The 25,796-nt window shown below is 48.6% G+C and overlaps 1 protein-coding gene and 1 long non-coding RNA gene across 11 annotated transcripts in view; one reads left to right on the forward strand and one right to left on the reverse strand.

Moving 5' to 3' along the window:
* Positions 1–13,483: 13,483 nt before the first annotated feature.
* LOC120403963 overlaps positions 13,484–25,796 on the forward strand; it is a 32,808-nt gene continuing 20,495 nt past the window's right edge. For 5 of the 10 annotated variants that reach the window (XR_005597826.1, XR_005597824.1, XR_005597823.1 and 2 more), the window contains exons 1-3: positions 13,484–13,517; positions 18,192–18,343; positions 18,455–18,564. This is a non-coding gene — a long non-coding RNA (uncharacterized LOC120403963). Of the gene's footprint in view, positions 13,687–17,541; positions 17,622–18,191; positions 18,344–18,454; positions 18,718–21,661; positions 23,034–25,796 lie in introns of those variants that run through there. The other 5 variants (XR_005597825.1, XR_005597820.1, XR_005597819.1 and 2 more) reach the window with 5 other exon arrangements.
* The window catches only part of PPME1 (protein phosphatase methylesterase 1), a 38,682-nt gene continuing 29,197 nt past the window's right edge, over positions 16,312–25,796 (reverse strand). The window contains exons 7-14 of the mRNA XM_039535981.1: positions 24,974–25,064; positions 24,449–24,514; positions 23,531–23,672; positions 22,511–22,640; positions 21,769–21,813; positions 20,473–20,537; positions 19,356–19,423; positions 16,312–17,546 (exon numbers count right to left, since the gene is read on the reverse strand). Of these exons, the coding sequence (XP_039391915.1) occupies positions 17,528–17,546; positions 19,356–19,423; positions 20,473–20,537; positions 21,769–21,813; positions 22,511–22,640; positions 23,531–23,672; positions 24,449–24,514; positions 24,974–25,064 (626 nt within the window). The 3' untranslated portion in view covers positions 16,312–17,527. The remainder of the gene's footprint in view (positions 17,547–19,355; positions 19,424–20,472; positions 20,538–21,768; positions 21,814–22,510; positions 22,641–23,530; positions 23,673–24,448; positions 24,515–24,973; positions 25,065–25,796) is intronic.

The following is a 25,796-nucleotide window of genomic DNA, read 5'->3' on the forward strand; positions in this document are numbered from 1 at the left end:
ATTGAGCCGAACATCGTTAGAAGATAGATGGCTGGATTCTGGCTGTTCTGAAACTGGGCAGCATATTGAGTCCAGAAATCACCATGTCCTGCTTTTCTGAATTTTGCCTTCAAGACAGCCAAGCTCTGGAGCTTTACAATTTCTAACTGAAAGGCACGTTCATCACTTGAATCAAGAATGTTCTTTGCTTCAGAAGGGCAAGGTCCAGCAGCAGAGACACTGAGAATCCACCATTTACACCAGTTTAAACCTGCAAGTGACCCATGCCCAATGCTGCAGAGGAAGACGAAAAACGTACAGAGCCATGTGATGGGTAAGGGGTTGGCTGGATCCCCACCCTTTAAAGGGGACAGACCATTCAGGTACTGTGTATCACTTCCAACAAGCTCACGTGCCATCAGTGACACACGTACCACAGTTTGGGAACCAACGGTTTAACTCTTCAACACACAGAGTGTCTCTTGCTATAGAGTCCTAACTGTGTTAAGGACTGGAAGGGACCCGACCCAGAGAGGTGATCTAGTCCAGTCCCCTGCACTCAAGGCAGGACTACATAATAACTAGACCATTCCTGGCAGGGGTTTCTCTAACCTCTTGTTAAAAACTTCCAATGGCTGAGATTCCACAACCTCCCTCAGCAATTTATTCCAGTGCTTAACCACTCTGACAGTTAGGAAGCTTTTTCTAATGTCCAACCTAAACCTCCCTTGCTGCAATTTAAGCCCATTGCTTCTTGTCCTACCTTCAGCGGTTAAGGAGAACAGCTTTTCTCCCTCCTCCTTGTAACAATCCTCCTTGAAAACTGTTAACATGTCCCCTCTCAGTCTTCTCTCCTCCAGACTAAAGAAATCCAATTTTTTCTATCTTCCCTCCTAGGTCTTGTTTTCTAGACCTTTAATCATTTTTGTTTCTCTTCTCTGGACTTTCTTCATTTTGTCCACATCTTCCCTGAAATGTGGCACCCAGAGCTGGGCACGATACTCCAGCTGAAGCCTCTCAGCACGGTGGAGATGTGCATATAGAGCACGTCATACAAAGGGGGCTTCATCCCCTCTAGGTTTTACCGTAATACCCAGGTGTAAAATTCCCAAACAAAAACTAAACAGCCTCAGCACCGGTCTGTAGCTCTGCCTAGTCAAACAGCCTCACTAAAGGAGACCGACCCTCTGACAACACAGCCAGTTAAGGAGCAATGTCGGTGTCTTACTGTATTGCCCACAGTTCGGCAGTAGGTATAAACGGATAGAAGAGCAAGTCACTGCTAGTAACGCTGCTGTGGCAGGGAGCTGAATGATGCTGATTTGCTGTGTCCGCTGGCAGACCCTCAATTTGTAGCAGGGGTTCTCAAACTGGGTCACAAGATTATTACATGGGGGGGTCGTGAGCTGTCAGCCTCCACCCCCCAACCCCTGCTTTGCAGCCAGCATTTATAATGGTGTTAAATATATTAAAAAGCAGTTTTAATGTATAAGGGCGGGGGGGGGGGGAGTCGCACTCAGAGGTTTGCCGTGTGAAAGGGGTCACCAGGACAAAAGTTTGAGACCCACTGATTTATAGCAACCAGACAGCTACCTGTACGCCAGCTTTGGGCTGGCTCCCGCTTCCAAGACTGTGCTCCGTTCCCTTGTTGCAGTGACATGTCAATCTGGCAAGAAGCACAGCCCAGGAGGAGAGGACGCTGCTAATGTCGCCTGTGTTGGCTCTATCCCAGCATGCAAAGGTTCCAGTGCACCAGCAGAACCAGCAGGTCCCAGGGAAGCCGCCTGCCTTAAAGGGGAAGCGTCCCCGGCAATAGAGCTTGTAGGAAATTACACCTCTACCCTGATATAACGCTGTCCTTGGGAGCCAAAAAAGCTTACCGCGTTATAGGTGAAACCGCGTTCTATCGAACGTGCTTTGATCCACCGGAGTGTGCAGCCTCCCCCCGCCCCGGAGCACTGCTTTACTGCGTTATATCTGAATTCGTGTTATATCAGGCCGCGTTATATCGGGATAGTGGTGTAGGTTTCTCCAGAAGTTCAACATCTCAGTGTCGTTTGCTTTTCGAAGCCTCCGAAGCATCCGTTAGTTGTTTGTTTTTATTACACATTTTGTAATCGAAGCTTACATAGAAAACAGTACGGATATTTTTCATTTTAAAACTGCTGGTTTTGAGACGTGAAACATTTTGATTTTTTTCAGTAAAACTTAAGCTGATGAAAGTCACAAATATTTTAATAAAAACCAAAACACAGCTGCCATTTTTTTGCAAAGAACAATTTCGCAACCAGCCTCCCGCCAAGTCTCCAGCCCTTCATTTGTAAAAATGTCAAGCAAGTCTAATCAGCAAGTTCTGGGGAACTTTGAAAGGGGCTGTCAAATCCTTGTGATATGTGCAGCTTCAGTGTATTTCCTGTATTACACTATTGCTTTCTTACAATCGCATTCCTCTCACAATCGCATTCCTTTACAATCGCATTCCTTTGCCTCACAATTGTGTTTCTTCCTCGCTTGTCAGACGTAGCTTCATTGATTGCAGGGCCGCCCAGAGGATTCAGGGGGCCTGGGATTTTTGGTGGCGGGGGGGCCCCCGCCCCCAAATTGCCGCTGAAGACCCAGCACTTCGGCGGGGGGCGGGGGAGAGACCCCCCCCCCCGCCGCTGGGGGGGGCACTTCAGGGGGTCGGGTGCGGGACCCACCCCCGCCCCGCCGACCACACCCTGGACCTGGAGCGGAAAAGGCCCGGGCCCGGGGCTCGAGTTCTGGGACCCCCCGAGCGAGTGAAGGGACCTCCAGCCCCCCCGAAAACTCCGTGGTGTGGCTCCCTGGGGGGGCCTGGGGGGCCCTGGCCCCCCTTGCCCCCCTTGCCCCCTGCCCTTTGTGATGCCCTGCCAATTGTGCTCATCTAGTCTGACCTCCTGCCTAGCCCAGGCCAGAAAAACCTCACCCAGCAATTCCTGCATCCAGCCATTATCTTATGGCTGAGCTAGGATGCACCCAATGACTTTTCCATTCACATGAGTCTCCTTTTATTCCCACCTCTCCTCTTTGCCGTGGATCCGCTGTCTCCACTGCTATAACTTCACAGGCAGCTGGCACAGCAGCCTTTTAAACGCGATGCCCGGTGGGACACTGACTGGAATATCGAGCCCTTGTTTTCCCTTTGCCTTTTGCCTGTTGAGTGTTGTTTTGCTATTTGGTGAAACTTGAACCTGCTGTAGAGTGATGCAGCTGTAGAGTGTGTCTGTGTGCTGCAAAAGAGCTGCTGTGTGTGATAGTGTGCAGTGAGCAGCTAGTGAGCACAGTGGCTGGAGGTGTTGGGAGTGGAGTTCTTCTCTCTTCAAAGACTCTCTAGGGGCAAATATCCTTCCTCTCTCTCTCTCTTCTGGTTTTCTTTTTTATTTTTTATGTCTCTGCTGCAGCTGGGAGGGGTGATTCCCAGCACAGTTAGACAGGCACGCACCAGTGAGCTTAGCTCTGCTTGTCTGCTGCTGTGAGGCTGTGTGGGCTGTCTGCCCGGGGGCTAGGCCACCCAAGCCAAGCAAACACAAGCCCACTGCAGCAGGCTCCACACATCCACTTTTTAACTTTAATTAGCAGAGCTCCCAGCTGCAGTATGGACAGACCCATGGACAGACCAGAGAGACTGCCCTTTAAACATAACATACTACAATAATAAACACCAGCCATACACAGCCGGTTACTATACTGCATACCCCAGTGGCAGGAAGTGGCAGGCAGATCCCAAAGCACCACTACCCACGTGAGCTGAGTTAGAGGGTGATTAGGAGAATCACCATTAGCATTGCAGGGTCTGCAGGGTCTATTCAGCAGACATTCCAGACAGCAGCCCATCCAGCAGAGGACAGCGGACTCAACACTGATATACTGTGACTGTCTATACTCTGTTCACCCCAGCCCCCAGAGACAGAGACACCCTTCAGTGGAGAAGAGGGCACACTGATGGCTGAGGAGGCACACTGATCACTAGAGCTGGGCAGGCATGAGGTGACATCACTTAATGCTGGATTTTGGACTGCTGAGTTGGCCTCTCGCTACCCTGCTTCCCTCAGCCACTCACTGGCTCTCTGGAAGGACTCAGATGGCATCCGCTCCTTCAGCAGCAGTCTGCCTCCTCCAGCAGATGTCTGCTCAGGTCCTGATGCACTATTACTGGTCGCTAGCGAGCTTTGGAAGCAGAATGCTGGGCTCTCAGGCTGGAACCGCTCTGCACCCTGGCTCCATGTGGGCTCCCTCCCAGGGCCCTCTGTGTGGCCCAGCCCAGGGCCCCCTGGGTGGCTTAGTGGCTAGAGCTGGATTGGGCTGTGGCTGGCTGCTGCATTGACCCTGGGCAGGCCACACTGTCTCTGCAAGTGGCTGTTGGGCATCTGTAATCTGCGCCTGGGATAATGACATTTGCTTTGAGGAGATCTACTTGTGAAAAGTGCCATGGAAAAGCTTTGTTTTGGAAAAGCTTTCTCCTGTTTGTCTTTTTCTTTCTCTTTCTCTCTCTTCTCCCTCTTGTCCCTCTCTGCTCTGCTCTGCTCTGCTCTCTGCTTGCTGCTTGCTGTTCTGCTCTCGTTTTGCTCCCCAGCCCCAAGCCCCGAAAGGGGGTGGTTAGTGTCTGGGAGCCTCCAGGAGGCTGATGGCATTTAGCTCAGTGCTGTATGAGCAGAGAGAAGCTTGGGCTTGTGGGGCTTCCACCTGAGCCTGGAGGTTTGACTGGGCTCCCGTCCCTGGCCCTTGGGAGGCTCTTGCACAGTCTCTTACCTTTCACTTCCCCTGCTCTGCAGCCTAGGCCGGGCACTCAGATACCCCAGGATGGGCTCAGTATAGGAACCTGAACAGAATCCTTCTCTTCATTCAGCTTCATCCCATTCCTCCTAGCGCCACTCTAAATAATCCCTCTCTGTGCTCACTCTGCCTACACTCGCTAACATCAGCCCCCTCCAAAGCCACAATAGGCCACCCCTGGTTCTCCAGTTCCACAGCTGCCCTTCCCAGCTCTCGGCTCCGACATCTTTCTGGCACTCAGCCCTGGCAGCCAGACTGACACAGAAGAGGAAAAGAAAGGAGCATTTTCCATGGAGCTGTGGATCACACGCCCACCTCCCAGGCAGCGTGAAATCAACTGAGTTAATATTTGAGGAATGGCCATTGTGGTTAACCAGCGCAGAGATGGATTTCCCTCCTCCACCCCCTGTCCCAGCATAACAACACGCCGGGGTTTTTTTCTGGCAGCAATCACAGGAGAGGGTATTGGTTGTTCTGGAAGCCTTGAATGCACCAATGGCTAAGCCTGCGCTGCAAAAGCTGCTTCATGAGTAGCCTTTGAAAGAACTGACCAGCTGGCACCATAGCAGCTGCTGAGCTGGTAGACTAGTGGCTCAGTGAGATTGTTCTGCAGTGCATCCAGAAAGATTTTCAGAGAGGCTCAAGTCCTGTCCAGTGCATAAGTAGGACTTTCAATAACTACACCAGACAGTCCAGCACCAGCTTTTACCGTTAATGAGCTCAGGGTCTATTCTATTTAGCTTTCTGCAGCAGACCCACCACCATAGTAATTGTAACAACCAACCTGGAACCTGGAGGGAGGAGCACAGCACCAGGAAGTCAGTCTGTGTGCACATGGCTGGAATGCGAGCTGCATTTGCAGCAGCTCTGTAAATAGTTCTCTTAGGGGCTTCTCTACACTACAAAATTCGGTTGACTTAAGTTAGGTTGACCTACAGCCACTGCAGCAACTAAATGGACTTTTGGTGTCCACAACTACCCTACTTCTGCCGGTGGTGCGCATCCTCACCAGGAGCACTTGTGCTGATTGAAGTGGGGCATTGTGGGGCACTGACAGCTGTGCGGGCTCACAGCTGGAGCTGATAGCCGGAGCTGTGACTCAATTTTACAGCAGGGAACCTACCAGCCGTGAAATTGACATTCTTGTCAGTTTCACAGCTGCTATTAGTTCATATTTTGTCTCTGGCGCCAGCTGTCAGCCCCATGTCAACATGGCTGCTGTGTCGCCCTAATTACATTGACCTAAGCGCTATGTCTCTCGCACAGGTGGAGTTAGTAGGTCAGTGTAGTGGGCGCCTTACGTTGGTGGGAGCAACATTGTAGTGTAAACGGTTACAGAGTTAGGGTGACATAAGCTGCCTTATGTCAACCTAACTCTCTAGTGTGGACCAGGCCTTAGTAAAGAGCCAGTTAGAAAACATGGAGTCCTCGCATGTTGTGGAGTCTCTGTCACTGGAGGTTTTTAAGAACAGGAATGGTCTAGTTACTGCTTAGTCCTGTCTTGAGTGGAGGGGACTGGGCTCGATGATCTATAGAAGTCCCTTCCAGGCCTCTACTTCTGTGATTCTGTTATTACCCAGCACATGGTACATGAGAGAGCAATAGAATGTTTTCGGTGTCAGGGTTCAGAAAGAGAAAAGAAAGAGGCAGGCAGTACTTTGCTCAGGCTCCACCCACTTTGCTCAGGCTCCAAATCTGTCCCCTCAGTCCCAGAATGGCTGTGTGTGTCTGCTAAAAGGATCAGCACTGAAATAGTTAAGGATGCATTTCAATACCAATCAGTAGGATCCAGGGTTAACATCTCCTTGAGATGAATGGGGGCAGTTTGCATAGGCTGTTTGCAGACTCAGCAAGAGAGCATGGCCTTGGACTGCATCCAGGTTTCCTTCACCGTCAGAAGGGCTAGATGCTTACCAGCCCGTTCTAATGAATCTGCAGAGGCTGATGGGACAATCTGTGAAGTGCTGGGGAGCTGGCTTGATACGGCCACGGGCTACGCCAGAACTTACCCTGAGTGGGACACAGAGCTGTAAAATAACTACCTACATTGGGCTGCTGCATAAGACTCTCCAGAGACAAAGGGCTTTATGAAGCCCAGAGAGCCTCAGGCGTCCACTGAGAAACAGATGAGTGTTAATTATCGTCCCTAATTTGCAGCTGGGCAGCTCAAGCAGCCAGAGTTTACAGGGGAATCCTAAATCCTGTGCTCAGACTATTGGCCCAGGGCCTGCCCTTCATCAAAGCAGCTAGATACCACTGTGTGTGGCTGACGTCTCCCCAGCACTGGGAGTGGACTGGCTGGTGTAGGTACTAAGATCCGCCCTGTACAGCACAAGCAACTTTATTACAACCCAGCCTCAGGCCCTTGGATCACAAGCGTTCTTCCATGGGACGCTGTGCCCCAATGTCTCCTCTCCGTGCCGACACTACCTGGCTGCCGGCAGCAATCTGCGGCTGTAAGGCCGGGCGGAGCACAAGGCTGTGCCATCAGACCCGTGGAGCCTATCGGAGCTTGGAGTATGTGCCACAGGGGAAGTACTGGTGCCCTGGACTGGGGGGTGGAGTGGATACTAATCAGGGCCTGCAGGTGTTACCATAATATACATAATAATGCTCCATAAGAACCTCCTAATAGTAGACAATGGAGCGGGACATTTCCCACCGGACTGGAAGGGACCTGCTGGATCAAGCCCAAGCCCCGCTGTCCAGCCAGCCCTGTCATTTGTCCTCACTGAGCAACGGCCAGTTCTTAGCACGCTGTGTGACAAAGGGCCTGAGGGAGATCGGGGCCCCACGGGGCTGGGGGCTGCACACACACCTAGTAAGAGGCAGTTTCCCCCCCCCCCCCAAAGAGTTTACAATCCAAACAGACGAGACAGCCAAAGGGCCGGGGAAGAAACAGAGGCAGGGCGAGTGAAGTGGCTTGCCCAAGGTCACCCAGCAGAGCAGTGGAGCGCTCTGGGCTCTAACCTAGCGCCGAGTGCTGGAGCAGGAGATGTGTGGTCGTTCGGGGGGGGGGGGGTGCTTAGCCCCTCACTCCAGTCCTGACAAGCAGCCATTATCAGACAGCCTGCAGTGACTAGCTTCTCACAAAGCGGCTCATAAGGGGAAACTGGGCAGCCAGGCTGGCCCTGAGTCTGGCTGTGTGTGCGCGTGCGAGAGAGAGATCAGGAAACAGAGAGCTCCATGGAGCAGACCCCAGCCAGGCACTCGCTCCTCCTGCATTCCAGCGGCGCGGGCTCTCTCTTGGCTCTGTGCCTGCCCGGAGAGGAATTCAACGCTGCCTGTGTGAGAGTTGAGCTCCCACGGGGCACCAGATACAAGATCCCTTTCTCTGGCCGGGGCTGCAGCACCTGCGACTATGTGGCTGGAAGGTAAAGGAGCCTTCTTCAGGGAGGCAGGCCGGCCACGAGGCTGGTTCCCCAGCAGCATCTGGTGACTGGGTAAGGAGACTGGCTGTAATGCAGCAGATTCCTAAGGGCCCCGTCCTGCATTGCTTGCACCCCCAGAAGGCCTATCAACCCCCACTGAGGGTGGGCTGCCCTCTCCTAACACAAGGCAGCACAGGGCTCCAAGCCGGCTCAGCAGGCATATTGATCACTCGGGGTGAGCGGTGCTGGCTTCCGGCCGATGAGAGGGGCTGGGAGCACCTCACTAGCCCCTGTTTTTCCAGACTCAGTGGGCCTGTTTTTGCAGAGGTGACCGGCAACTACCACTGCACTGGAATGAAATGGGGGCTGTCGGTAGAACGAGCCATCACTTGAAGTGGTGTGTCCGGGGTCAACTGAACAAAGCAGATGGGAGCAAGCGCAATGCACACTTGGAAACACTAGAGGGCACTGAAGAAAGAGTTGAAAAAGGTGTCGGGTTTGTCATCATGCACAGAGAGGGCAGCTAATCCTGCTCACCCCTTGATCACTACAGTCAAAGCCCGGCAGCACAGCGTAAAGCTCGCGCCGGCCCTTGGTCGAGGTTTGGGATGGGTCAGTGGATACGATTCTGTAGGCCCGAGTCTCTGTTCCACTACAGTCAGAAAATCTGTGCTCCTCAGCATTCCCAGCCAGGTTGCTACAAGCACACAGTACCACAGATACAGGGAAACCCTGCTATAACGCTCCCCACAATAATGCAAATTCGGATATAAGGCGATCATAAGGTGGCTCTGGCCACCCCAAGCAAAAAAAAAAAAGCGGCCGGAGCACCGCAGAAGCGCAAAAAAGAAGCCAGCTACCAGACCTCATGTCCTCCTAAGACAGTATAGGGTGTCTAACCACCTGAGCTGATTTTCAGGGGGACGAGCAACCACCACTCCCCCTAGAAATCAATGCGAGCTAGACATACTCAGCCCCTTTGGAAACCAGGGCAAAAGCTTTTAAAAACTGGGTGCTTAGGAGGGTGGCTCCTGGAGTCTGTATTTAGGCAAACGTGACTGGGTTTTAGAAGCGCTGCTGAGCTCCCCCAGCTCCTGTGTGGCTGCAATGTGATCGAGGCATGCTGAGCACCTCTGGAAAAAATAATCAGGTCACTTCTCCGGGGTGCCTAAATCCAGATTTCAGAGCCTCCATCTGAGAATCATAGTTCGGGTCCCTATGGATTCGGCCAGCGTGCGACAATGAGTCAAGCTAGGAGATGTGGAAAGTCATTGGAAAAAAGCACATCCTGAAGAACATGGCCATTGGAACTAACCTCTCTCATCTCTTATCATTCAGTGTTCATCTCACGGGAGTGTAAAGAGGCCAACCAAGATCAGTGCCCGATTGCACTAGGCACTGCACAAACAAACAAGAGGCAGCTACTTGGCAAGGAGGCAGGCCTGTGCTCTGGGTGTCCCTTAACCTCTGACTGCCAGAAGCTGGGCCTGGACGACAGAGGATGGATCATTCGATAAGTTGCCCTGTTCTGTTCATTCCCTCTGGGGCACCTGGCCACTGTCGATCGACAGGATACTGGGCTGGATGGACCATTGGTCTGACCCAGTGTGGCCCTTCTTATGTTCTTACTCTTTCACATGGGAGGTTCAGTAGCTAATGGAGAATCAATGGCCCTTTTGTTTAAAATGTTGCCAAAACAAACTAATTATTTCCACATTTACAACTACGAAATCCTGGTTATTCAATGCATCCTGCCTACCAACCTGAACTGAGCTAGCACATCAATTGCAAGAAGTCTAACAAGCCGGAGGGCAGTGCCACCTTGTGGCCACATTACGTATGTTAGAGAAAGGAAGAAATGTCTGTCATCTACGTGACAGAGGAAGGTCCCAGCTATGATCTATGGGTGGAGAGCTGGCTGGTCCCATGAGGGTGTGATCTGTGGATGATGGAGAGTTGGCTGGTGCCATGATGGTGGTTTTCCTTATTTCCAGCTGTTTAAGAGGAGTTGAGGATACATCCCCCCCCCCCCCCCCCCGATTTGACTTTTCCCTTTAAGGAACGGCAGCTGTTGCAGCAGCAGGCTCACTGTATATTTGTAAAGGGAGGTGGGCAGGTGGCCCCTATGATGGTGAATGGCAGGAGGAGGAGGCCCATTCACTCATGAATGGGAAGAAAGGTGGGGTCTGTGCAGTCATGAATAGTAGAGGAGATGCTCCATGATACAATTTCTCTAGCCTCATTGAGCTTGTGGTAGCACTCACCCCCTGACAGCCCATTTAGAAGGACACAGTGGTCCATGCTATGGAGGAAGTTTAAGATGCCGTTCTAATCCAACTCCTCTGAGTGCAGAAAGCTCCCTCAGATGTTTGTAATGCTCTGTCAAAGCTAGTTTTAAATCACGGTTACAGACGGGAAAGTGACACTAACGAAGGCAGAGGTCAGCCCCGTTTGCTGCATTTAGATGTGCCGTGACGTGCTTTCGAACTGGCAGCCCAAGCAAACTCAACCTGGATACGAAAGGCACGCTAGGGGGTACCTGGCTGTGCAGCAGAACTTAGCGAGCAATTCGGTGGAGGTGGGAACCAGAGGAAAATCTAGTTCCTTTTCCCCATGGCAGGTTGGCTCTGCAGCGCCAACACCTTATGTTACTTGGTGAGGCACCCAGCAGCTGCTCAGACTGGGGCCACCCAAGGTGCTGGGCTATTGAGGCAGCGAGGCCTGTTTTTACAGACACTTTTCTGAGGATCTCAAACAACGTTAACTATGGCCGGCAGCAAGGGCTAGTGCCTAGGACACTGGACTGGGAGTCAGAAGGCAGAAGCCACCTCGTTACTCCTGCAGTAGAGCTGTTCATTGTGGGGGTCTATGGCTACCAGGTATTGGCGCTCTCCCCATGGATTAGCACAGAAACTGGAACTTTGCCAGTTACAACAACCTACCGCATGTAGCTTGTCCCCACAGCGGATTTTGCTTAGACTTCTACAGAGCTTGGCTGTCCAGTGCAGCCAGGGAGAATGATAAGATGTAGCCTTTAGCCACTTGCTCTCGTAGGGGAGGGGTAATTCCAAGTTGATCTACGCTGTAGTTCGAATATTCCCAACTTCAAGCACATAGGGTGTTATCCAGTTATCAATGAAGCACAAAGAAAGATCATGGCTGTGCACTTGCATATACACCTACCTGCCTTCTGAGCAAGCTAGACACGTGACTGGGGGTATTATGTCTTCACTGCAGAGTTCACTCATGCTTTTGCTGGGGTGTTGCCCCTAACCGCCCTCCTGTCCACACACAAAGCCCTGCCACATAAGTGGTGCTTTCAGCCCCTGGGAGCTGGGGCTGTAGGCTAAAGCCCAAGAGAGGCTTTTCCTCCAGCTAGAAACCTGCCCACGTTGCAAGGAGGCTGATAGTCCTCCAGTGCCTTCCCATAATTCCCTCTGCATGCCCAGGAGGGCACAGTCCCCCACTATCCCCTGGGAAAGACTCATGAAGCAGGTCAGCATACTGCAGCACAAAGGCCCATGGGGTGCACTCCACGCAATCCTAGCAACACACGGGTGAGTGCACCGGAGGACTCAAGAGCTTGAGTGGCTTTGCAGTGTGGCTGCTCCCATCCAGCTGAGGCTGACCTGGGTGCCGATCCCCCGACTTAGTTCCACAGTGAAAACACCCTACATTGCTGGCGGGTTAGCAATGTGACTGGGGGGAGGGTGGGGCAAAGTTTGGATTCCCCTTGTGGTTTAGTGCTACAGCTTTATCGTTCTACTGACAGTGACTAGGGGTGAAGAATTCTGTAGGATAAAAGAACAAGCCAAGTGGTTTGAGCACAAGACTGAAATCGCATGATTTAGACTCTACGCCCAATTCTTCCACAGACTCATTAGGGGGCCACACATGAGTCGCTCAACCTATATGCCTCACTTTCCCCTTCCTGTAAAATGGGGTTAACTCTTCCCAACCTGAACTCAGTATTGTCTCTAATGTTCTCAGAGCCCCTCGGCGGGAAGGCGCAATGCAAGTGCATAGAGTGTTAAGAGAGACACAATCCAACATACCACAGTACAGGTAATTTAACAGCCAGAGAGCCACATTTATTACTTTCAGATGTTTCTATACAGATGGGGGTAACCAATCAAGGGAGCGGAAGAAAAGCACAAATTATGTGGAGAATTAGTTCCCCTTGATACATCCCTGTCACATTGGATCATGGATAGAGAAGGAAACTCAGAACATTTACAAACACAAGAGACTTCCATGAGTTACTGGAAAATAACTAAGTTTGAGCAAGTAATGAGAATGACTTGAGGGCAGACAGGACGTACATCCATCCTCTTTAGGCCGTTAAAGAAGAGAGGCAAACGTACCACAGCTAAGTGGAAACAAAGGAGGTTTTTAGCGGAGGTTTTCACAATGCTTTATCGTTTGTACACAAGAGTAATGGGACACTGAGCGGGATACAAACAGAATGAAGCTCATACAGAACTCCAGGACACAGAGGGCATTCAGCAGCTTCTCAGGAAGTTAGCAGATCCATACTGCCATTTTTTAAAAAGGTAAGAAGTAAACGATATGAGGTCACAAAGCTCTCGCCCCCCAGGCCCAGCTAGAACTGAACGTAGCTTTATTCGCTCCCAAGTTCGCGCTCCAATGGCTACACACTCAATAAGGCTTGTTCCGAATAGTCAAAAGGCCAAGCACCTCCCACCCTCCTGCAGGCTCATACCAGCTTGCAGTGTGAACCCTCCTGAGGAACAATGAACAAAGCAGACCAGGGCAGAGCGGACAGCAGGAGAAAGAGAAGCAGACTTGTGCACAGTCGAGGGGTAACAGGCAGCACAACCTGGCAAGTGCTGCTCAGCAGCAGGGCACCAGGCTTTGGGACATGAATGGTATAAATATACCAGGGCCCAAAAAAAACACATTTAAAGGGACAGTACCATAGCTAACTCACTCATGGCAGGTTTGTGAAGTGAGATTTATTCTGGCCTTATGTGAGGATCTAGGCCAGATTTTCAGGGGCTCAGTGCCCACTGAGAACAGTGTTAGCTGCTGGGTGCTGAACGTTTTTGAAAATCTGGCCTCTGGAGCTTTACACTATTTATTTTTAAGTGAACCTAGAAGTGGCAATGGAACAGAGCGAAGCTCTGGATGGCCCCCAATTGTCAGCACAAACATCCGTTACTTCCTTTTCCACCACGCATCTGCTCTGTGAAATCCACTCGCAACTTCCCTGGGTCAGTGACAATAGCCCCAAATGTGATATCACAAACACCACAGTCCCACTGCGACTCATCCAAGGCACAGCAGTTGTGATGTCACAGGATGGTGCATTCCGGAATGTCTTCATTGAACCAGAAAGTACCAAGTCACCAGGTAGGTTTGTGCTGAATTTCTGCCGAGCACAGCACAATCACCCGGCTGGCCCGGAGACGGAAGCTGTCTAGTCCCTGAATGGATGTGGCATATGGAGTAATGCAAGTGCAAGCTTGTCCCACGAATGTGTCCCCACCCCGCCCTGGAGCGATCTTTAGGAGGCGACAGGGTAGGTCATTCTGCAATGCCCCAGTTCAAGTCTTGGCTCCCCTGTTGGGAATGTCTCAGTACTTGATATGTGATACAGAGAAGTTTTCTAAGAACTGGTGCAAGACCACAAACATTTCACAGTCAGCAGATGGTGGCGACAAAGTTACTGACACTGGCTCCATTGGCCAATCGAGTAGGATTTGTGCTCCCACCCCAGAGTTATCCTTATTCCCCTGCTTTTTACCCAGCTGCTGTATTCTGATCAACACGACTAGCTTCAGGGATTCTATGCCTCAATCCTCGTGACAGCTCACAACACCGCCACATCCTTAATGTAACGCTGCAGGGTTTGGAATTTTTACTGGAGGGGTTTTATTATTCAGAATAGTGGATGGACAAAATCTTTAGTTGGCTTGGGTCTAATCTCCAGCCCACTGCCGTTTTGAAAGTGTGTTTGACAAGGCCAGGTTGAGAGGAAAAGGCAAAGAGCGAAGCCTTAAAAGACAAGCCAGCTCCAGACAGGCGCCCAAGTCAGCAAGCGGGTTAATGTAAAGAGACAGCCCTTTGATTTTCAGCTGCGCACACTCCTCTAGACAACAGCGTTTCCAAACACTGGACTAGTGTAACTGCCATTAAGATACAAGTCGGTGTCAATGAGCAGCATGCGGCTCTATTCTCAGGAACAAGGCAGGGCTGCACATTCCTGTAATACCAGCGGGGTCTGGGTTTTTAACAAAACAAGAACAGAACAGATGTTTTGGTGACCCTCAAGTCACGCAGTCGCCTATATTTGGTTCAGATAACCCTGGGCGTTTAGCAAGATTGCTGCTGCATTGTTTGATTTTAAAAACCCCCAACCTTAAACAAACCAGACTCCCAAGTGAACAAATTGTATCTTGTGTTAGCTAAGACACGAGATTTTCCAGGGTTAAAGGCTCCATTGATCCTTAATCTAATGCAACCTGAACAGAGGCGAGAGAGGGCTCTAAATCGTTAAGGATGCAATACAGAAATGGGACCTTTTCATTAACGTCCCCTTCCTCCCCCGTATGTTTGCCGTTCATACAGGGTCATTAAAAATGTCACTAAGAAAATGCTGCAGGTGCGTTAGACTCACAAAGGTTGATGCAGTCCAACCAAAGTGGTCAGTGTAACACCCCTACACATACACAATTCCTCCCCACTCCCGCCCTTTGAATCTGCTTTCCGCAAACCTAAAGCTAGCTGGATCCCCGCAAAGAAAATCCATTCTCTGCTACAAGCCAGGACTTGGAGAGCTTGGCATAAAACAGCCACACCAGAAGAGGTTGTGAAATATTTATTTTTCATAAAACAAGGTCATAACTGCCAAGGTGTAACAACCAAAAAACATTTCCAGGGAGCCAATGGCACAGTGCATGGAAATGTAGCCCCTCACCATCCTGGTGGTGTGATAGCAAAGGCTGAAACAGAAGCTCTTTGTGGGGCCATCTGATAAACCAGTTCCCTTCTCTAGAAAGGGAGAAGACAGCACGAGAGGTGAACACGGGGAGTTATCTAATGTAGTAACCCACAAGAGATTTAAGCACATGACAGAATTTGACTCCAAGGAGACTATTCACATGCTTGAAATTAAACCCACGGGTAAGTAGCTTGCTGAATGAGGGCCTGGGTTAAGGCTGCATACCACCGCTTCGGTTCCCGCCCCTACAAACAGCTGGACAACCAGAGTAACCAGAAAAGGGTCAAGAACCTTGCGAGACTGCAAGATGTGCAGTGGGGGAAAGGGAGGTTTTTTGCTGTGTTTTCCAATTATAAACTGACTTTTCAATTATTGGAAACCATGAAACTAATCAGCAGACAAACTGGAACAGACTTAGTCCTGGGTCCTTACTGGTCAGTGAGCAGAATCGCCTGGTGAAGCAATGCCAGGTTGTGACTGATAGAGAAGGCTAGACAAGGAGCCAAAAAATGCTTGTTTAGCATCTCAGCATCAGTCGCCTAAGTGGCGCATGGACGCAAAACTCACCTGGAATTGCAAATTCTCGTTTCTAATCTAGTGGTTTCAGACTCTGGTGGCCAAGGGGACGGGGGTGGGGGAGATACACAGCCAGGGCACAGCTGAAGAGTCCAGCACTGAGGGCTTCTCTACACTACTGCGCAGGGTCGCTCTAAGAGTCACAACTTCAGCTACGTGAACAGCGTACCTGAAGTCGACGTACTTCGACGTGCCTTCGCTGCGGTAAGTCGACAGCTGACGCTCTCCCATCGACTCCGCTTCCGCGTCTTGTTCTGGTGGAGTCCCGAGTCGACGGGAGAGCGCTCAGCGGTCGATTTACCGCATCTAGACTAGACGCGATAAATCAACCCCCGCTGGATCGATCCCTGCCCACCGATCCGGCAGGTAGTGCAGACAAGCCCTTAGTGTGTGTGAGAATGAGACAGACGAGGAGAACAGTAGTTCTCCCTCAGGATGAACGTTATGCGTGACTGGGCTCTACCTGCTATTTGTGCCATTTTCCCCTCCTCCCCTACCAGCACAGCACAAATCTCAAGGATTTACTAGGGCTGTCATAGGATACGCCCACGGCCATTGCATCTCCAAGACCAGGCGAGTAACAGAGCTATGCTTCAACTAGCAGAGTCACTTCATCACTCAGCATGAAAGGGTTAAGGAATAAAGCTGCAATTTTATTAGTTCAAGAACATCAAGATATTGTTGCAAACAGCTCCACGCGCAAGTGTTCTATTGCTCTCGTGGGGGATTTCATAGAGGTGAGAAGGATCTAACAAATTATCCAGCGCTGTCCTGTGCCCTGAAGAAACTCTCTCTCAGAGTGACTGCATGAATAAAGGCCTGTAGCTGATCAGTGCTAAACATCAAATACAGAACAGTGACTTCCCCACAATACACTGAGCAGGGCCTCACACATGCATGGCAAGCAACTGCTTGGGCCAAGGTCAGACTGTTGGTGGGATTTTCCTCCAAGTCCCTCTCTCTCCCTACTGCTAGCTCGCTCAGCATCCCATCCACTGCCTGGTCTGTCTAGTTTCCTCCTAAAAACAGCTGCCCAAGGTGCCAATCTCCACTCACTTGTGTGCGGGAACAAGAGGTGCAGAACCTCCACAAGCAGAGAACGGCCATCGGCCTGTTCGTGACAGATCATGATGTTACTGGTGATATTGTGGCTTCCCCAGGCCACTGGGTGCCTGCCATAGAGTGGTGCTGAGGCTATTCTCCAGAGAGACCCCGGGAGTGAACTTGTCAAGGAAGCAGCAGGACCCCTCAAAAGAGCTCATGGTCCCATTTTCCCAGTCCCACCCCTAGTGGAACTAGAAGGGAAGGCAGTTCATAGCGCAGTTGGTTCTCTCCCCCACAATTTACAGGCCCTAAAATTATACAGCTGGCCCTGGTGAGATGAAAAACTCTCAAAGAAGCCGGTTCCTCACATGCTTTAAAAAAAAAAAAAAAAGTCGAGGGACATTTCCCATATAGTTCCACGAAGAAATCCTGACGCCTTCAGATTTGCTGCAATCCCCTTCGGGGAATCCAATCTGCCCAAAGCCCCTTAGTGGTTGTGTTCAACAAAGCCTGAGGATTCATGGAGATGAGAGATGTTCTACAACTCGGGGTTTCAGGTTGTCTTTCCTTGCAACAGCGGAGAGGAGCCCGTGTCCAAGAGACCGACGAGCTTCGCAAAGACTCCGGTATGAGCTGCCTTCCGGCAAGGAAATGCCTAGAAACCAGCTCTATGGGACTGATCTCATGCCAATTTCTTGTCATTGCTGAACTGGATAGATGAGAAGGATATGGATACATCACAGTGGCCTCTGGTGCAGTTTATTTACAATGGAACTCAGTGCTGGAGAACATCAGGGTATTAACAACCAGGAAACACACTGGCGGGGAGAGAAGAAGCATTGTTTATTAAATCTCAATGATCCTCTGTAGAATTCAAATCCACATCACCCAAGGTAACTCACTAATGCTAATAAAGCTGAAACTCAAAGGATCTATAATGTAGGTTAAGTCTTCATGGGCAATGTCCCAGTTAGCTGCATGCAGGTAGAACAGCAATATAGATACACAGCTCTCGCTATTACTAGAGTTTTATCCTGCTCTCTATAGCTTAAAGCAGCAGACTGCAGTAGGTATAAAACTGCCCATCCCTCAGGTACACCTCGTTCGAAGCTGCTGTCAAGTACAACCATGATAGCAGCAAGCCAAGGCCTTATAATCCTCACAGCAATAGCTTGCCAAAGCCTGCTACAGACTCAGACGCAGCATAATGTTGCCGTGGTGACTTCTCCCACTTCCATTGCTTTACAGCACACCCACACCCTGTACCCTTCCCTCAGGTTTCCGATTCATATTGTTAACAGTTCTACGTTCCTCCCGCCTTTCACCCTGAAGAGCACGGGATGGGTTCACTCACTCATTGACACCACTTCCCCTGAAGATACGGTCACTTCAGGGGTGAAACATGATAACTTTTTTTGGCCTAGTAACTCTGAACTAAAGTTTTTCTTCAATTAAATCTTCAGGAGGAATTTTGGGACAGTGGAATAATTGCTCATGACACATGGGTTAACCCGCCTTTTCTAACAGATCTGTAACAACGGGTGGTCAGGACAACACTGTTTCAAACCTCATCTGACGGATGTACCTCCGGCAGCTCAATGCCCCCTACCAACAGGTCAGTATCCCCTGTTGTTGTAAATATGATTAGGAGACCCTGGGAGTCAACATGCAGCAGCCTGCACAGTTCATTTAATTTACCTTTGGTGTTTTTTTCTACATTATCTAGGCTCATCAACCACACTGCCAAGAGAGGAGCTTTGGCTCCTGAAATTCATTATGATGGGAGACTACATTAGACTATTGTGGGTGACACAGCCGTGAGATCTGAGAAGCGAAGTATGCAGCTTTAAGCTTTAAACGTATGTTCTTGCAAATGTTTCTTGGCAGAGGAAACATGCTGGAAATTGCGTTTTTCCATGACAGCAAAGAGTCCTGTGGCACCTTATAGACTAACAGACGTTTTGCAGCATGAGCTTTCGTGGGTGAATACCCACTTCTTCGGATGCAAGCAGTGGGCTGCAAAACGTCTGTTAGTCTATAAGGTGCCACAGGACTCTTTGCTGCTTCTACAGAACCAGACTAACACGGCTACCCCTCTGATACTTTTCCATGACAGAGATCCAGATTATAAGAACAGCCATAGCCACGTTTAGAAATTGGAAGACATTCTCCACCACCTTAGGACCCAAGAATGACCTTCGTAAACTATTTTCAGTGACTGGGTCCGTTTAAAAAAAAAAATTCTGTGCAATTGCTAGTTTTGCCCCATCAGGGATCAGGATTTCCACCACAAAGAAAGAAATCAGCTAGGTCAGGCCCATGTCATCTTCTCCCTCCAAGTCTGAGTGGTTTATTATTACCATCAGTAGGTTTGAATAGGAGAAGTTTAGAGACAGTGAAATCTTTACACACTGAACATGAAATACAATATTGCGTGTGAGCTAGACTGCATACTGACATGCTGCTTTTAATGTTACATTAAAGCTCCAAGCTGATCCTTACTTCCCTTTCCACCCAACCACTTGTTATACTCATCTCTCCCCACCCTGGATACACACAAGGAATGCAAGACTTCCCGTGGGGGTCAGGAAGAGAATCATGCAGCCCTAGCACCCAGAGATCCTTACCACTGAAATCCACCAATTGGTTCTGTAAACCGGTGACGGATCAAGAAAGTTGCAACAGCTTCAGCTACCTGAAGGGAGGTGATGGGGGGGAAGGAATCAGAGTTTAAAGGGACAGAGTCACCTTGAAGTCTGGTCAGTTTCAAAATTTAAAATAGTTCAAAATAGTACATCTTCCTCCCACTATTTTAAACAGTCCCCCCCACCTCTGTGTGAAATTTCTCACAGTGAAACCGACCATACATAAAGTGCACACTTAAAAAAAATAAAAAAAACACACCAAAAAACCAAACATCACAAAAATGTTTTTCGCCATCTTCTTCAGTTACAGTAATTCTTAGGCATGTACTATAGTAGGTTAAAAAAAAAAAATAAAGCGACAATTGTGATTTAAGTTGATGTCCCTTAACAATTAACTCAGGGCAACAAATTCCTTATGTCATGCTTTACAAATAACTTTTCTTCCAAACATCTCACTGTGATAGGTAAAAATATCCCCATTTTACAAGGGGGTAAACTGAGGCACTGAGCAGTTAAGTGACTCAAAGCCACACGAACAGTCCACAGTAGAGCTGAGATAAGAACTCAGAAGCTCATTTCCAGACATGCTCAGTCCACGGTACCATTTCATTTACTGGCACACTAGCATAAGCGAGTCACTGTTTGTCAGTACACAAACTGCTACAAATAATGGTTATATGAAGTTTTCTAAATTTTAACTACTCAGTTTGAATACGACATTATCCCTTCAGGAAAGCAGCCACCTGCACTAAAGGCTGGAGGGAAAAGCTGAGGTAACCTAAGAGAAGTTAAGGATGGAAAATCCCATGCCATGAGTCAGTTATACGCCACCCCTGGCCCCCCGACGCAGTTAAAGCTGTAACGTAGGTGGGACCTGTCTCCTCACAAGCAGGCTAAAGTCTTGGCCAGTCCAGGCTCTCAAGCCAACTGCAGGGATATGATTTAATCCCATCGGCTCTATCAGTAACCACGTCCCCTTATAGGTGTGGTACACATGAGGCCTATGAGGTTTGCCCCCGGTTTCATATTGGTGATGACCCATTTTGCATCTAACTCGTAAAAAGGCTGCTACGAAAGCTCACCCCGCTTTGCGGCTCACCTTGTCTGGAGCATCTTCGTGGACTGCATGGCCACACTGAGGGAGGACTTGCATCTGGAACTTTCCTGCAGACCAAACAGTCAGTGCAGCTGCTTTTAGAGTGAACGTATCCCTGCCTGGCAATGACTCAGGCATGAGTTACATGTGACTGCAGAAGCCAACCCACTATAAAGACTAAAAGGCAGGGACTGACCTTGTTAAGGTGCAAAAATATTCTGCGCTTTTATGGACATTTCTACTAGAGATCTCAAACTCTTTACGAGTTACCCTCACTGGCGTATCTAGCTGATGAGGACTCGGGAAGCTATGTTTGACCCAAGATGTCAAACAGCAGCATATGTAGAACACAAAGCTTCTGCAGGAGGCAAGAACTTGCCTTCTTTCTTGTGCAGGAGCTCTGAATTAACTAAAACCATGTTCATTCACTATCTTCCTAATCCCGGATTCCCCGAGAGCTTCGTATTAAATGCCATCCCGTCTTCCTGACATGAATGTAGCTGTCAGACCTACCACACCAGCACCTTTATCCAATCATCCATTTTCCCTTCCAATATCCGATTTCCAAAGAAATCGGCGATGGGGACCGGATGGAGAAAGGTGCTAATGTAACATTATTAGAGGTGGTTGTAGCTGTGTCGGTCCCAGGACATTATACAGACAAAGGATGAGGGAATATCTTTTATTGGACCAACTTCTGTTGGAGAGACACAAGCTTTCGTGCTTACACAGAACTCTTCTTCAGGTCATAAGCTCGAAAGTTTGTCTCTCTCACCAACACAAGCTGGTCCAGTACAAGATATTACCTCCCCTGCCACGTCTCTCAAGCATTACTAGAAGTCTGCCTGCACCAGAGAGACAGAGAGATTGATTGTTTCAGGTGGCACCAGGTGGTGCAACTAGGCACAATGGGATGGAATTAAAAGAAAACAGACTGAAAATCAGGAAAAGCTTCCTAATGGCAAGACTGAAAATCACTGAATGATCCCCATGAGACATGACAAAGCCCCATCACTTGAATATTTAATACCAGTCTGAACAAAAGCACTACCACAGCCCTGCATTAGCACCAGGGTGACTGGCAAGATCTAATAACTCCTCTAGCTTCCATTAGAGAGAATCATAGACAAGGGATCACACTGTTACTCTGGGGATTAACTACATTCTTTAATATTTGTTTGTCTCAATATAGATTGCCCTGGGCAGGACCATTTCAGCCTTCTTCTCCAGCTCTCTTTCACTTTCTGCAACAAGCTATCCCCTGAAAGAGCATTATAGCTAGCAGTATTAAATATTTACCTTGCATCTGTCCAATTGTTAGATCTTTATCCAGCCTGTCAACACCTGGAATAAAGCAAACAGATGTGTTAGGGAGAAGCCAGGGAGAGAGTGTCTAGTCGGGTCCTGCTAAGACTTTGCAAAAGATGTTTGGTGTGAAAAATGGAACAGAAACAGCATCTCGACACTTACTAGGCTGTTTCCCTGCTGCAAATCAGGAGCATACAGTGACAGAAGAGGATCACTGCCAAGAACTTGAAGGAACATTCATCCATCCATCCTCCCAGACATCTTTAAATGGCACTCAACTATGGGAGACTCAGTGTTCCCGATCACAGGGGACTGGAGGGCGATAGGGATTGGTCTTGGACTACTGATCCTTTCACCTTCAGGTCACGAGTTCAAATCCAGCCCAGGTCTGCAGTAACTAAGTGATTAGTCCTGTGGGTTGGCTTGGGTCTCAGTCCTGTTCCTAGCAGAACATTGGCTCAATCCTACAATTGCAACACCTGTCAGACAGCTGAGACAATGTCACAATACACACATCTAATCCCACAATTCCCATGTGCATGTTGCAGAGGAGGAAGTAGAGGCAGAGACACTAAATGACTTGCCCCGTCTCTCAAAGTACATAGAAGGGCCAGGATAGAAGCCAGACCTATTATGCCCAGACCACTATCTTACCTTCCCACCTCTAAAATACAGGCTGAATGTTATCAAAGTGAATGACCGCTCTAATTAGGGAGAAAAAGGAAACACCTACCCGCTAAAAGCAGCAGCTTTGGAGTAGAACAACTGAGGAAGAGGTTAGATAAGCCCCTGAACCACCCATCCCAGTACTTTTCTGTTTTCGACAGTTCGATTCGCCATGTATACAGATGTTCTTTCTTTGTCTACAAGGGGATAAAGAGCTCAGTGTTAGTATTCAACTGAAACAACGAGTGTAGAATTAAATCAGCAAAGCGCGACTCGGAAGATAAAGTAAAAGCACAGAGTCAAATGCTGACGTGACTCTAATGTCAGTTTGTCCCCCATACATGGCCCTAACTAGGCAACCTTGCTCGGCAGACTGGATTATCTGCTTAATCCTAACCGTGCTCACTCCACGTCACAGTAAATTAATGGGTCTGCACATGCTGTACCTGGTGTGTTGAGCAAGAGACACCTTCAATTTCCAGGACTGTCAATCTGCCGTCTTTCACTGGAACTAAACATTCACACACAAAAACACCTGGACCTGTCCGTCAGCGAAGCCTGGGCAAGATACAGTTTTGCAGCACCGTGCACTAATAGCTTTACTTGTGGGACTAAGACCGTTAGGTCACATGGTCTATACCACCCAGCAGAAACTGATGAGCCTTTATAATATAATGAAATAGAGTCAGGACCCAGCACACGGTGACTTAAGGGACAGGAGAGTAGTTCTCTTCTAGACCACGTACAACGGCCAAGTTCAGGAACATCTAGAAACACTTTCAAGTGGTAACTCACAATGCAGCCAGCAGTCTGAGACCCAGGCCTAAACTCAGACCTGGGGTAAGCAATGAAGTCACAGGAGTAACTCCTGTTTACACTAAGGCCCTGAATGAGAGTTGCACAATTGCTCATTATTCCTTCTTTGGAGAACTTTTACATGCTGTCTCATAGGCACCTAGCTCCATGGAAGCATCTCCTTTGCTGGTTGCATGGTTGCCTTCTTACTCCCTGGAGATCTCCAGATCACTAGTCTCTTCATCTCTAGGGTAAGACATTAGTTCCAGCAGAACACAGTGAAACTCCCCACCTCTGTATCATCTTCCTTCTTCCTTTTGTTAAGAGATCCTCTTCCTTCATAGTCTTCTTCCTCCTCCTCCTCTTCCTCCTCCTCCTCAATAATCCCTTCCACTATAGCTTTAGGGATCTCAGGACTAGCAGCATCTTCACACCTGGTAAAATAGGACTGGAAATTGATTCCTTTTCCATTGTGAAAAGCAACATCTTAACGATTCTAGGAGAGACCGCCTGCACCTAAAGGATAGAATTGGCTCGCTCAGAGAGACTGGCTGATCTGAGACTCTACCACATCAAGGAGAAAGAAAGGAAGAGTCCAGGTCAAACTAGCAAAAAAATTTTTATGACAATACTAAAATATAAACAATAGAGATATCTGATGCTGCTGGCAAGCATCATGGTGTTGTACAGGATTACAATGCAATAGACAGATTACTTTCATCACCACTCAGCTCCACCACCTTCAGAGTGCAACGGAGAGCTATTTAACAACGCACAGCAGCAGGAGCACAGCAAGTGAAAAATACTATATTCAGTTGAATTGGCAGGAGGAATTTAGGGGCCAAATTTCTGAAGGGGCATCCAACTAGTCTATTGGCGTGAGCACATCTTGCATGGGCCACTGCACACCTGTTATTTTGCACTCTATCACTTGCATGTGCAAATGGTTTTTGCACAGGACATTTTTTTTTATCCCTGATGGGTAATTACATCCTACCCCAGTGAAATTTTGCTGGGGCCTTCCTAACCATAGGAACGTGGATGGTTGTAAATGGTTTAGTACTACTCTCCTCACCCACCGTGGTCAGCCTTGGGAGGGGCTGATATCTGCTAGAAGATTGATTTGATTTTTTCTTTTAAGCTCACTTATGCTCTGTTACCAATTTGGGGTCTTAAAACATTTAAGAAAGTTTTAGAAAACAAAACCTACTGTTTGACTTGGCCAACCATAGAAACTCTGGCTGATTCGAGATTTCTTATCTGTCCACTTTTTACACTAGAAAAAAAAAGGGGAAAGGGGAGAATCAAAGTGATCAAACATCAAGGGTCAACTGGGTACATCAAGGGTCAACTGGGTACATCATTCAATATTTAACAGGTCCAGTAATAATAGGAGCACTCCCAAGTTCACCCTGCGAGCACTCATCTTGAATCAGAGATGTGGCATACAAACACTGGAGTTCCCAGCATGCTACGATTATCGAGATGTTTATATGGCTCTCACATCACTGTGACAGGAGTGTCTCATAAACGTTAATGACTATCTTCACAATGTCCTTGCAGGGCAGTGAAGTATAATGCCCACTCTGCAGATGTGGGAATTGCGTTGGTAGTCAGGAATAGAACCCGGGTCTCTAGGGCTCTAATCCAATGCCTTAACCACAAGACCACCCTTCCTCCTAGATCAATTGCAGAATTAACAATACAATGAAGAGTACACAAACTTGCCCATTACCTCCACTCAATTGCATTCTCAATTGACTTGAATGTTTTGGGACGACTCCGTAAGAAATTCTGCATGCTGTTCAGTGCGTCCATGGCTGTGCCTAAAAACAAAATGTTTTGATTTAAACGAACCCAACATCTGACAACATCCTTCCCAACGGTTCTCAATGATCTTGATATATAACAGTGTGAACTGTGTTAGGGGGAGAACTGAGGCAAATTTCAGGATTTAAGAGAAGTTGATTAACAGAGTTATAGTCGTGAACTAGACCCAGCCGCTCCAAACCAGCTTTCACAGTTTTTCCAAAAACTGGTTTCCAGGTCAGCAAATTTGTAAGTTCTTTGCTTCCCTCATCCACATTTTTAACAGCTCTTACAGGTTTTCTATCGTTACAATAAATCTATCCACAAAACCTCCATTAGCTGTAATAGTATCAGGGCTTGTATAGTTTTGTACGCTGCTGCCATTCGAGGGTTAACATGTCATATTTGAACAGGTCTGATATTTTAGGCAGCAGAGAGCAGCGGTGATACTATACGGTTCTGTAAGACACTCCCCACCGATCATGGTCTTGGTTATAAGAATGGGTGTTGCACTGCAATCATGATAAACAAAATCAAACTGAAAAGTCCAGCTAGGAAAACCAAAACCAAAGGTTAAGGTAATTATACTACACTATACAATAGCTGGCATATCCATTAGAGAGAAGAGAAACCTTCATACTGTTAACACAATAGAGAAAGACCTCCCAGGCCCAACAAAGTTAATAGGGGAGGAGAGAGGAAGAACATGACATGACACTGTCCAAGGACATTAAAAAAAAACAAAAACA

The sequence above is a fragment of the Mauremys reevesii genome, linkage group 1, assembly GCF_016161935.1.
Source record: "Mauremys reevesii isolate NIE-2019 linkage group 1, ASM1616193v1, whole genome shotgun sequence".
NCBI lineage: Eukaryota > Metazoa > Chordata > Testudines > Geoemydidae > Mauremys > Mauremys reevesii.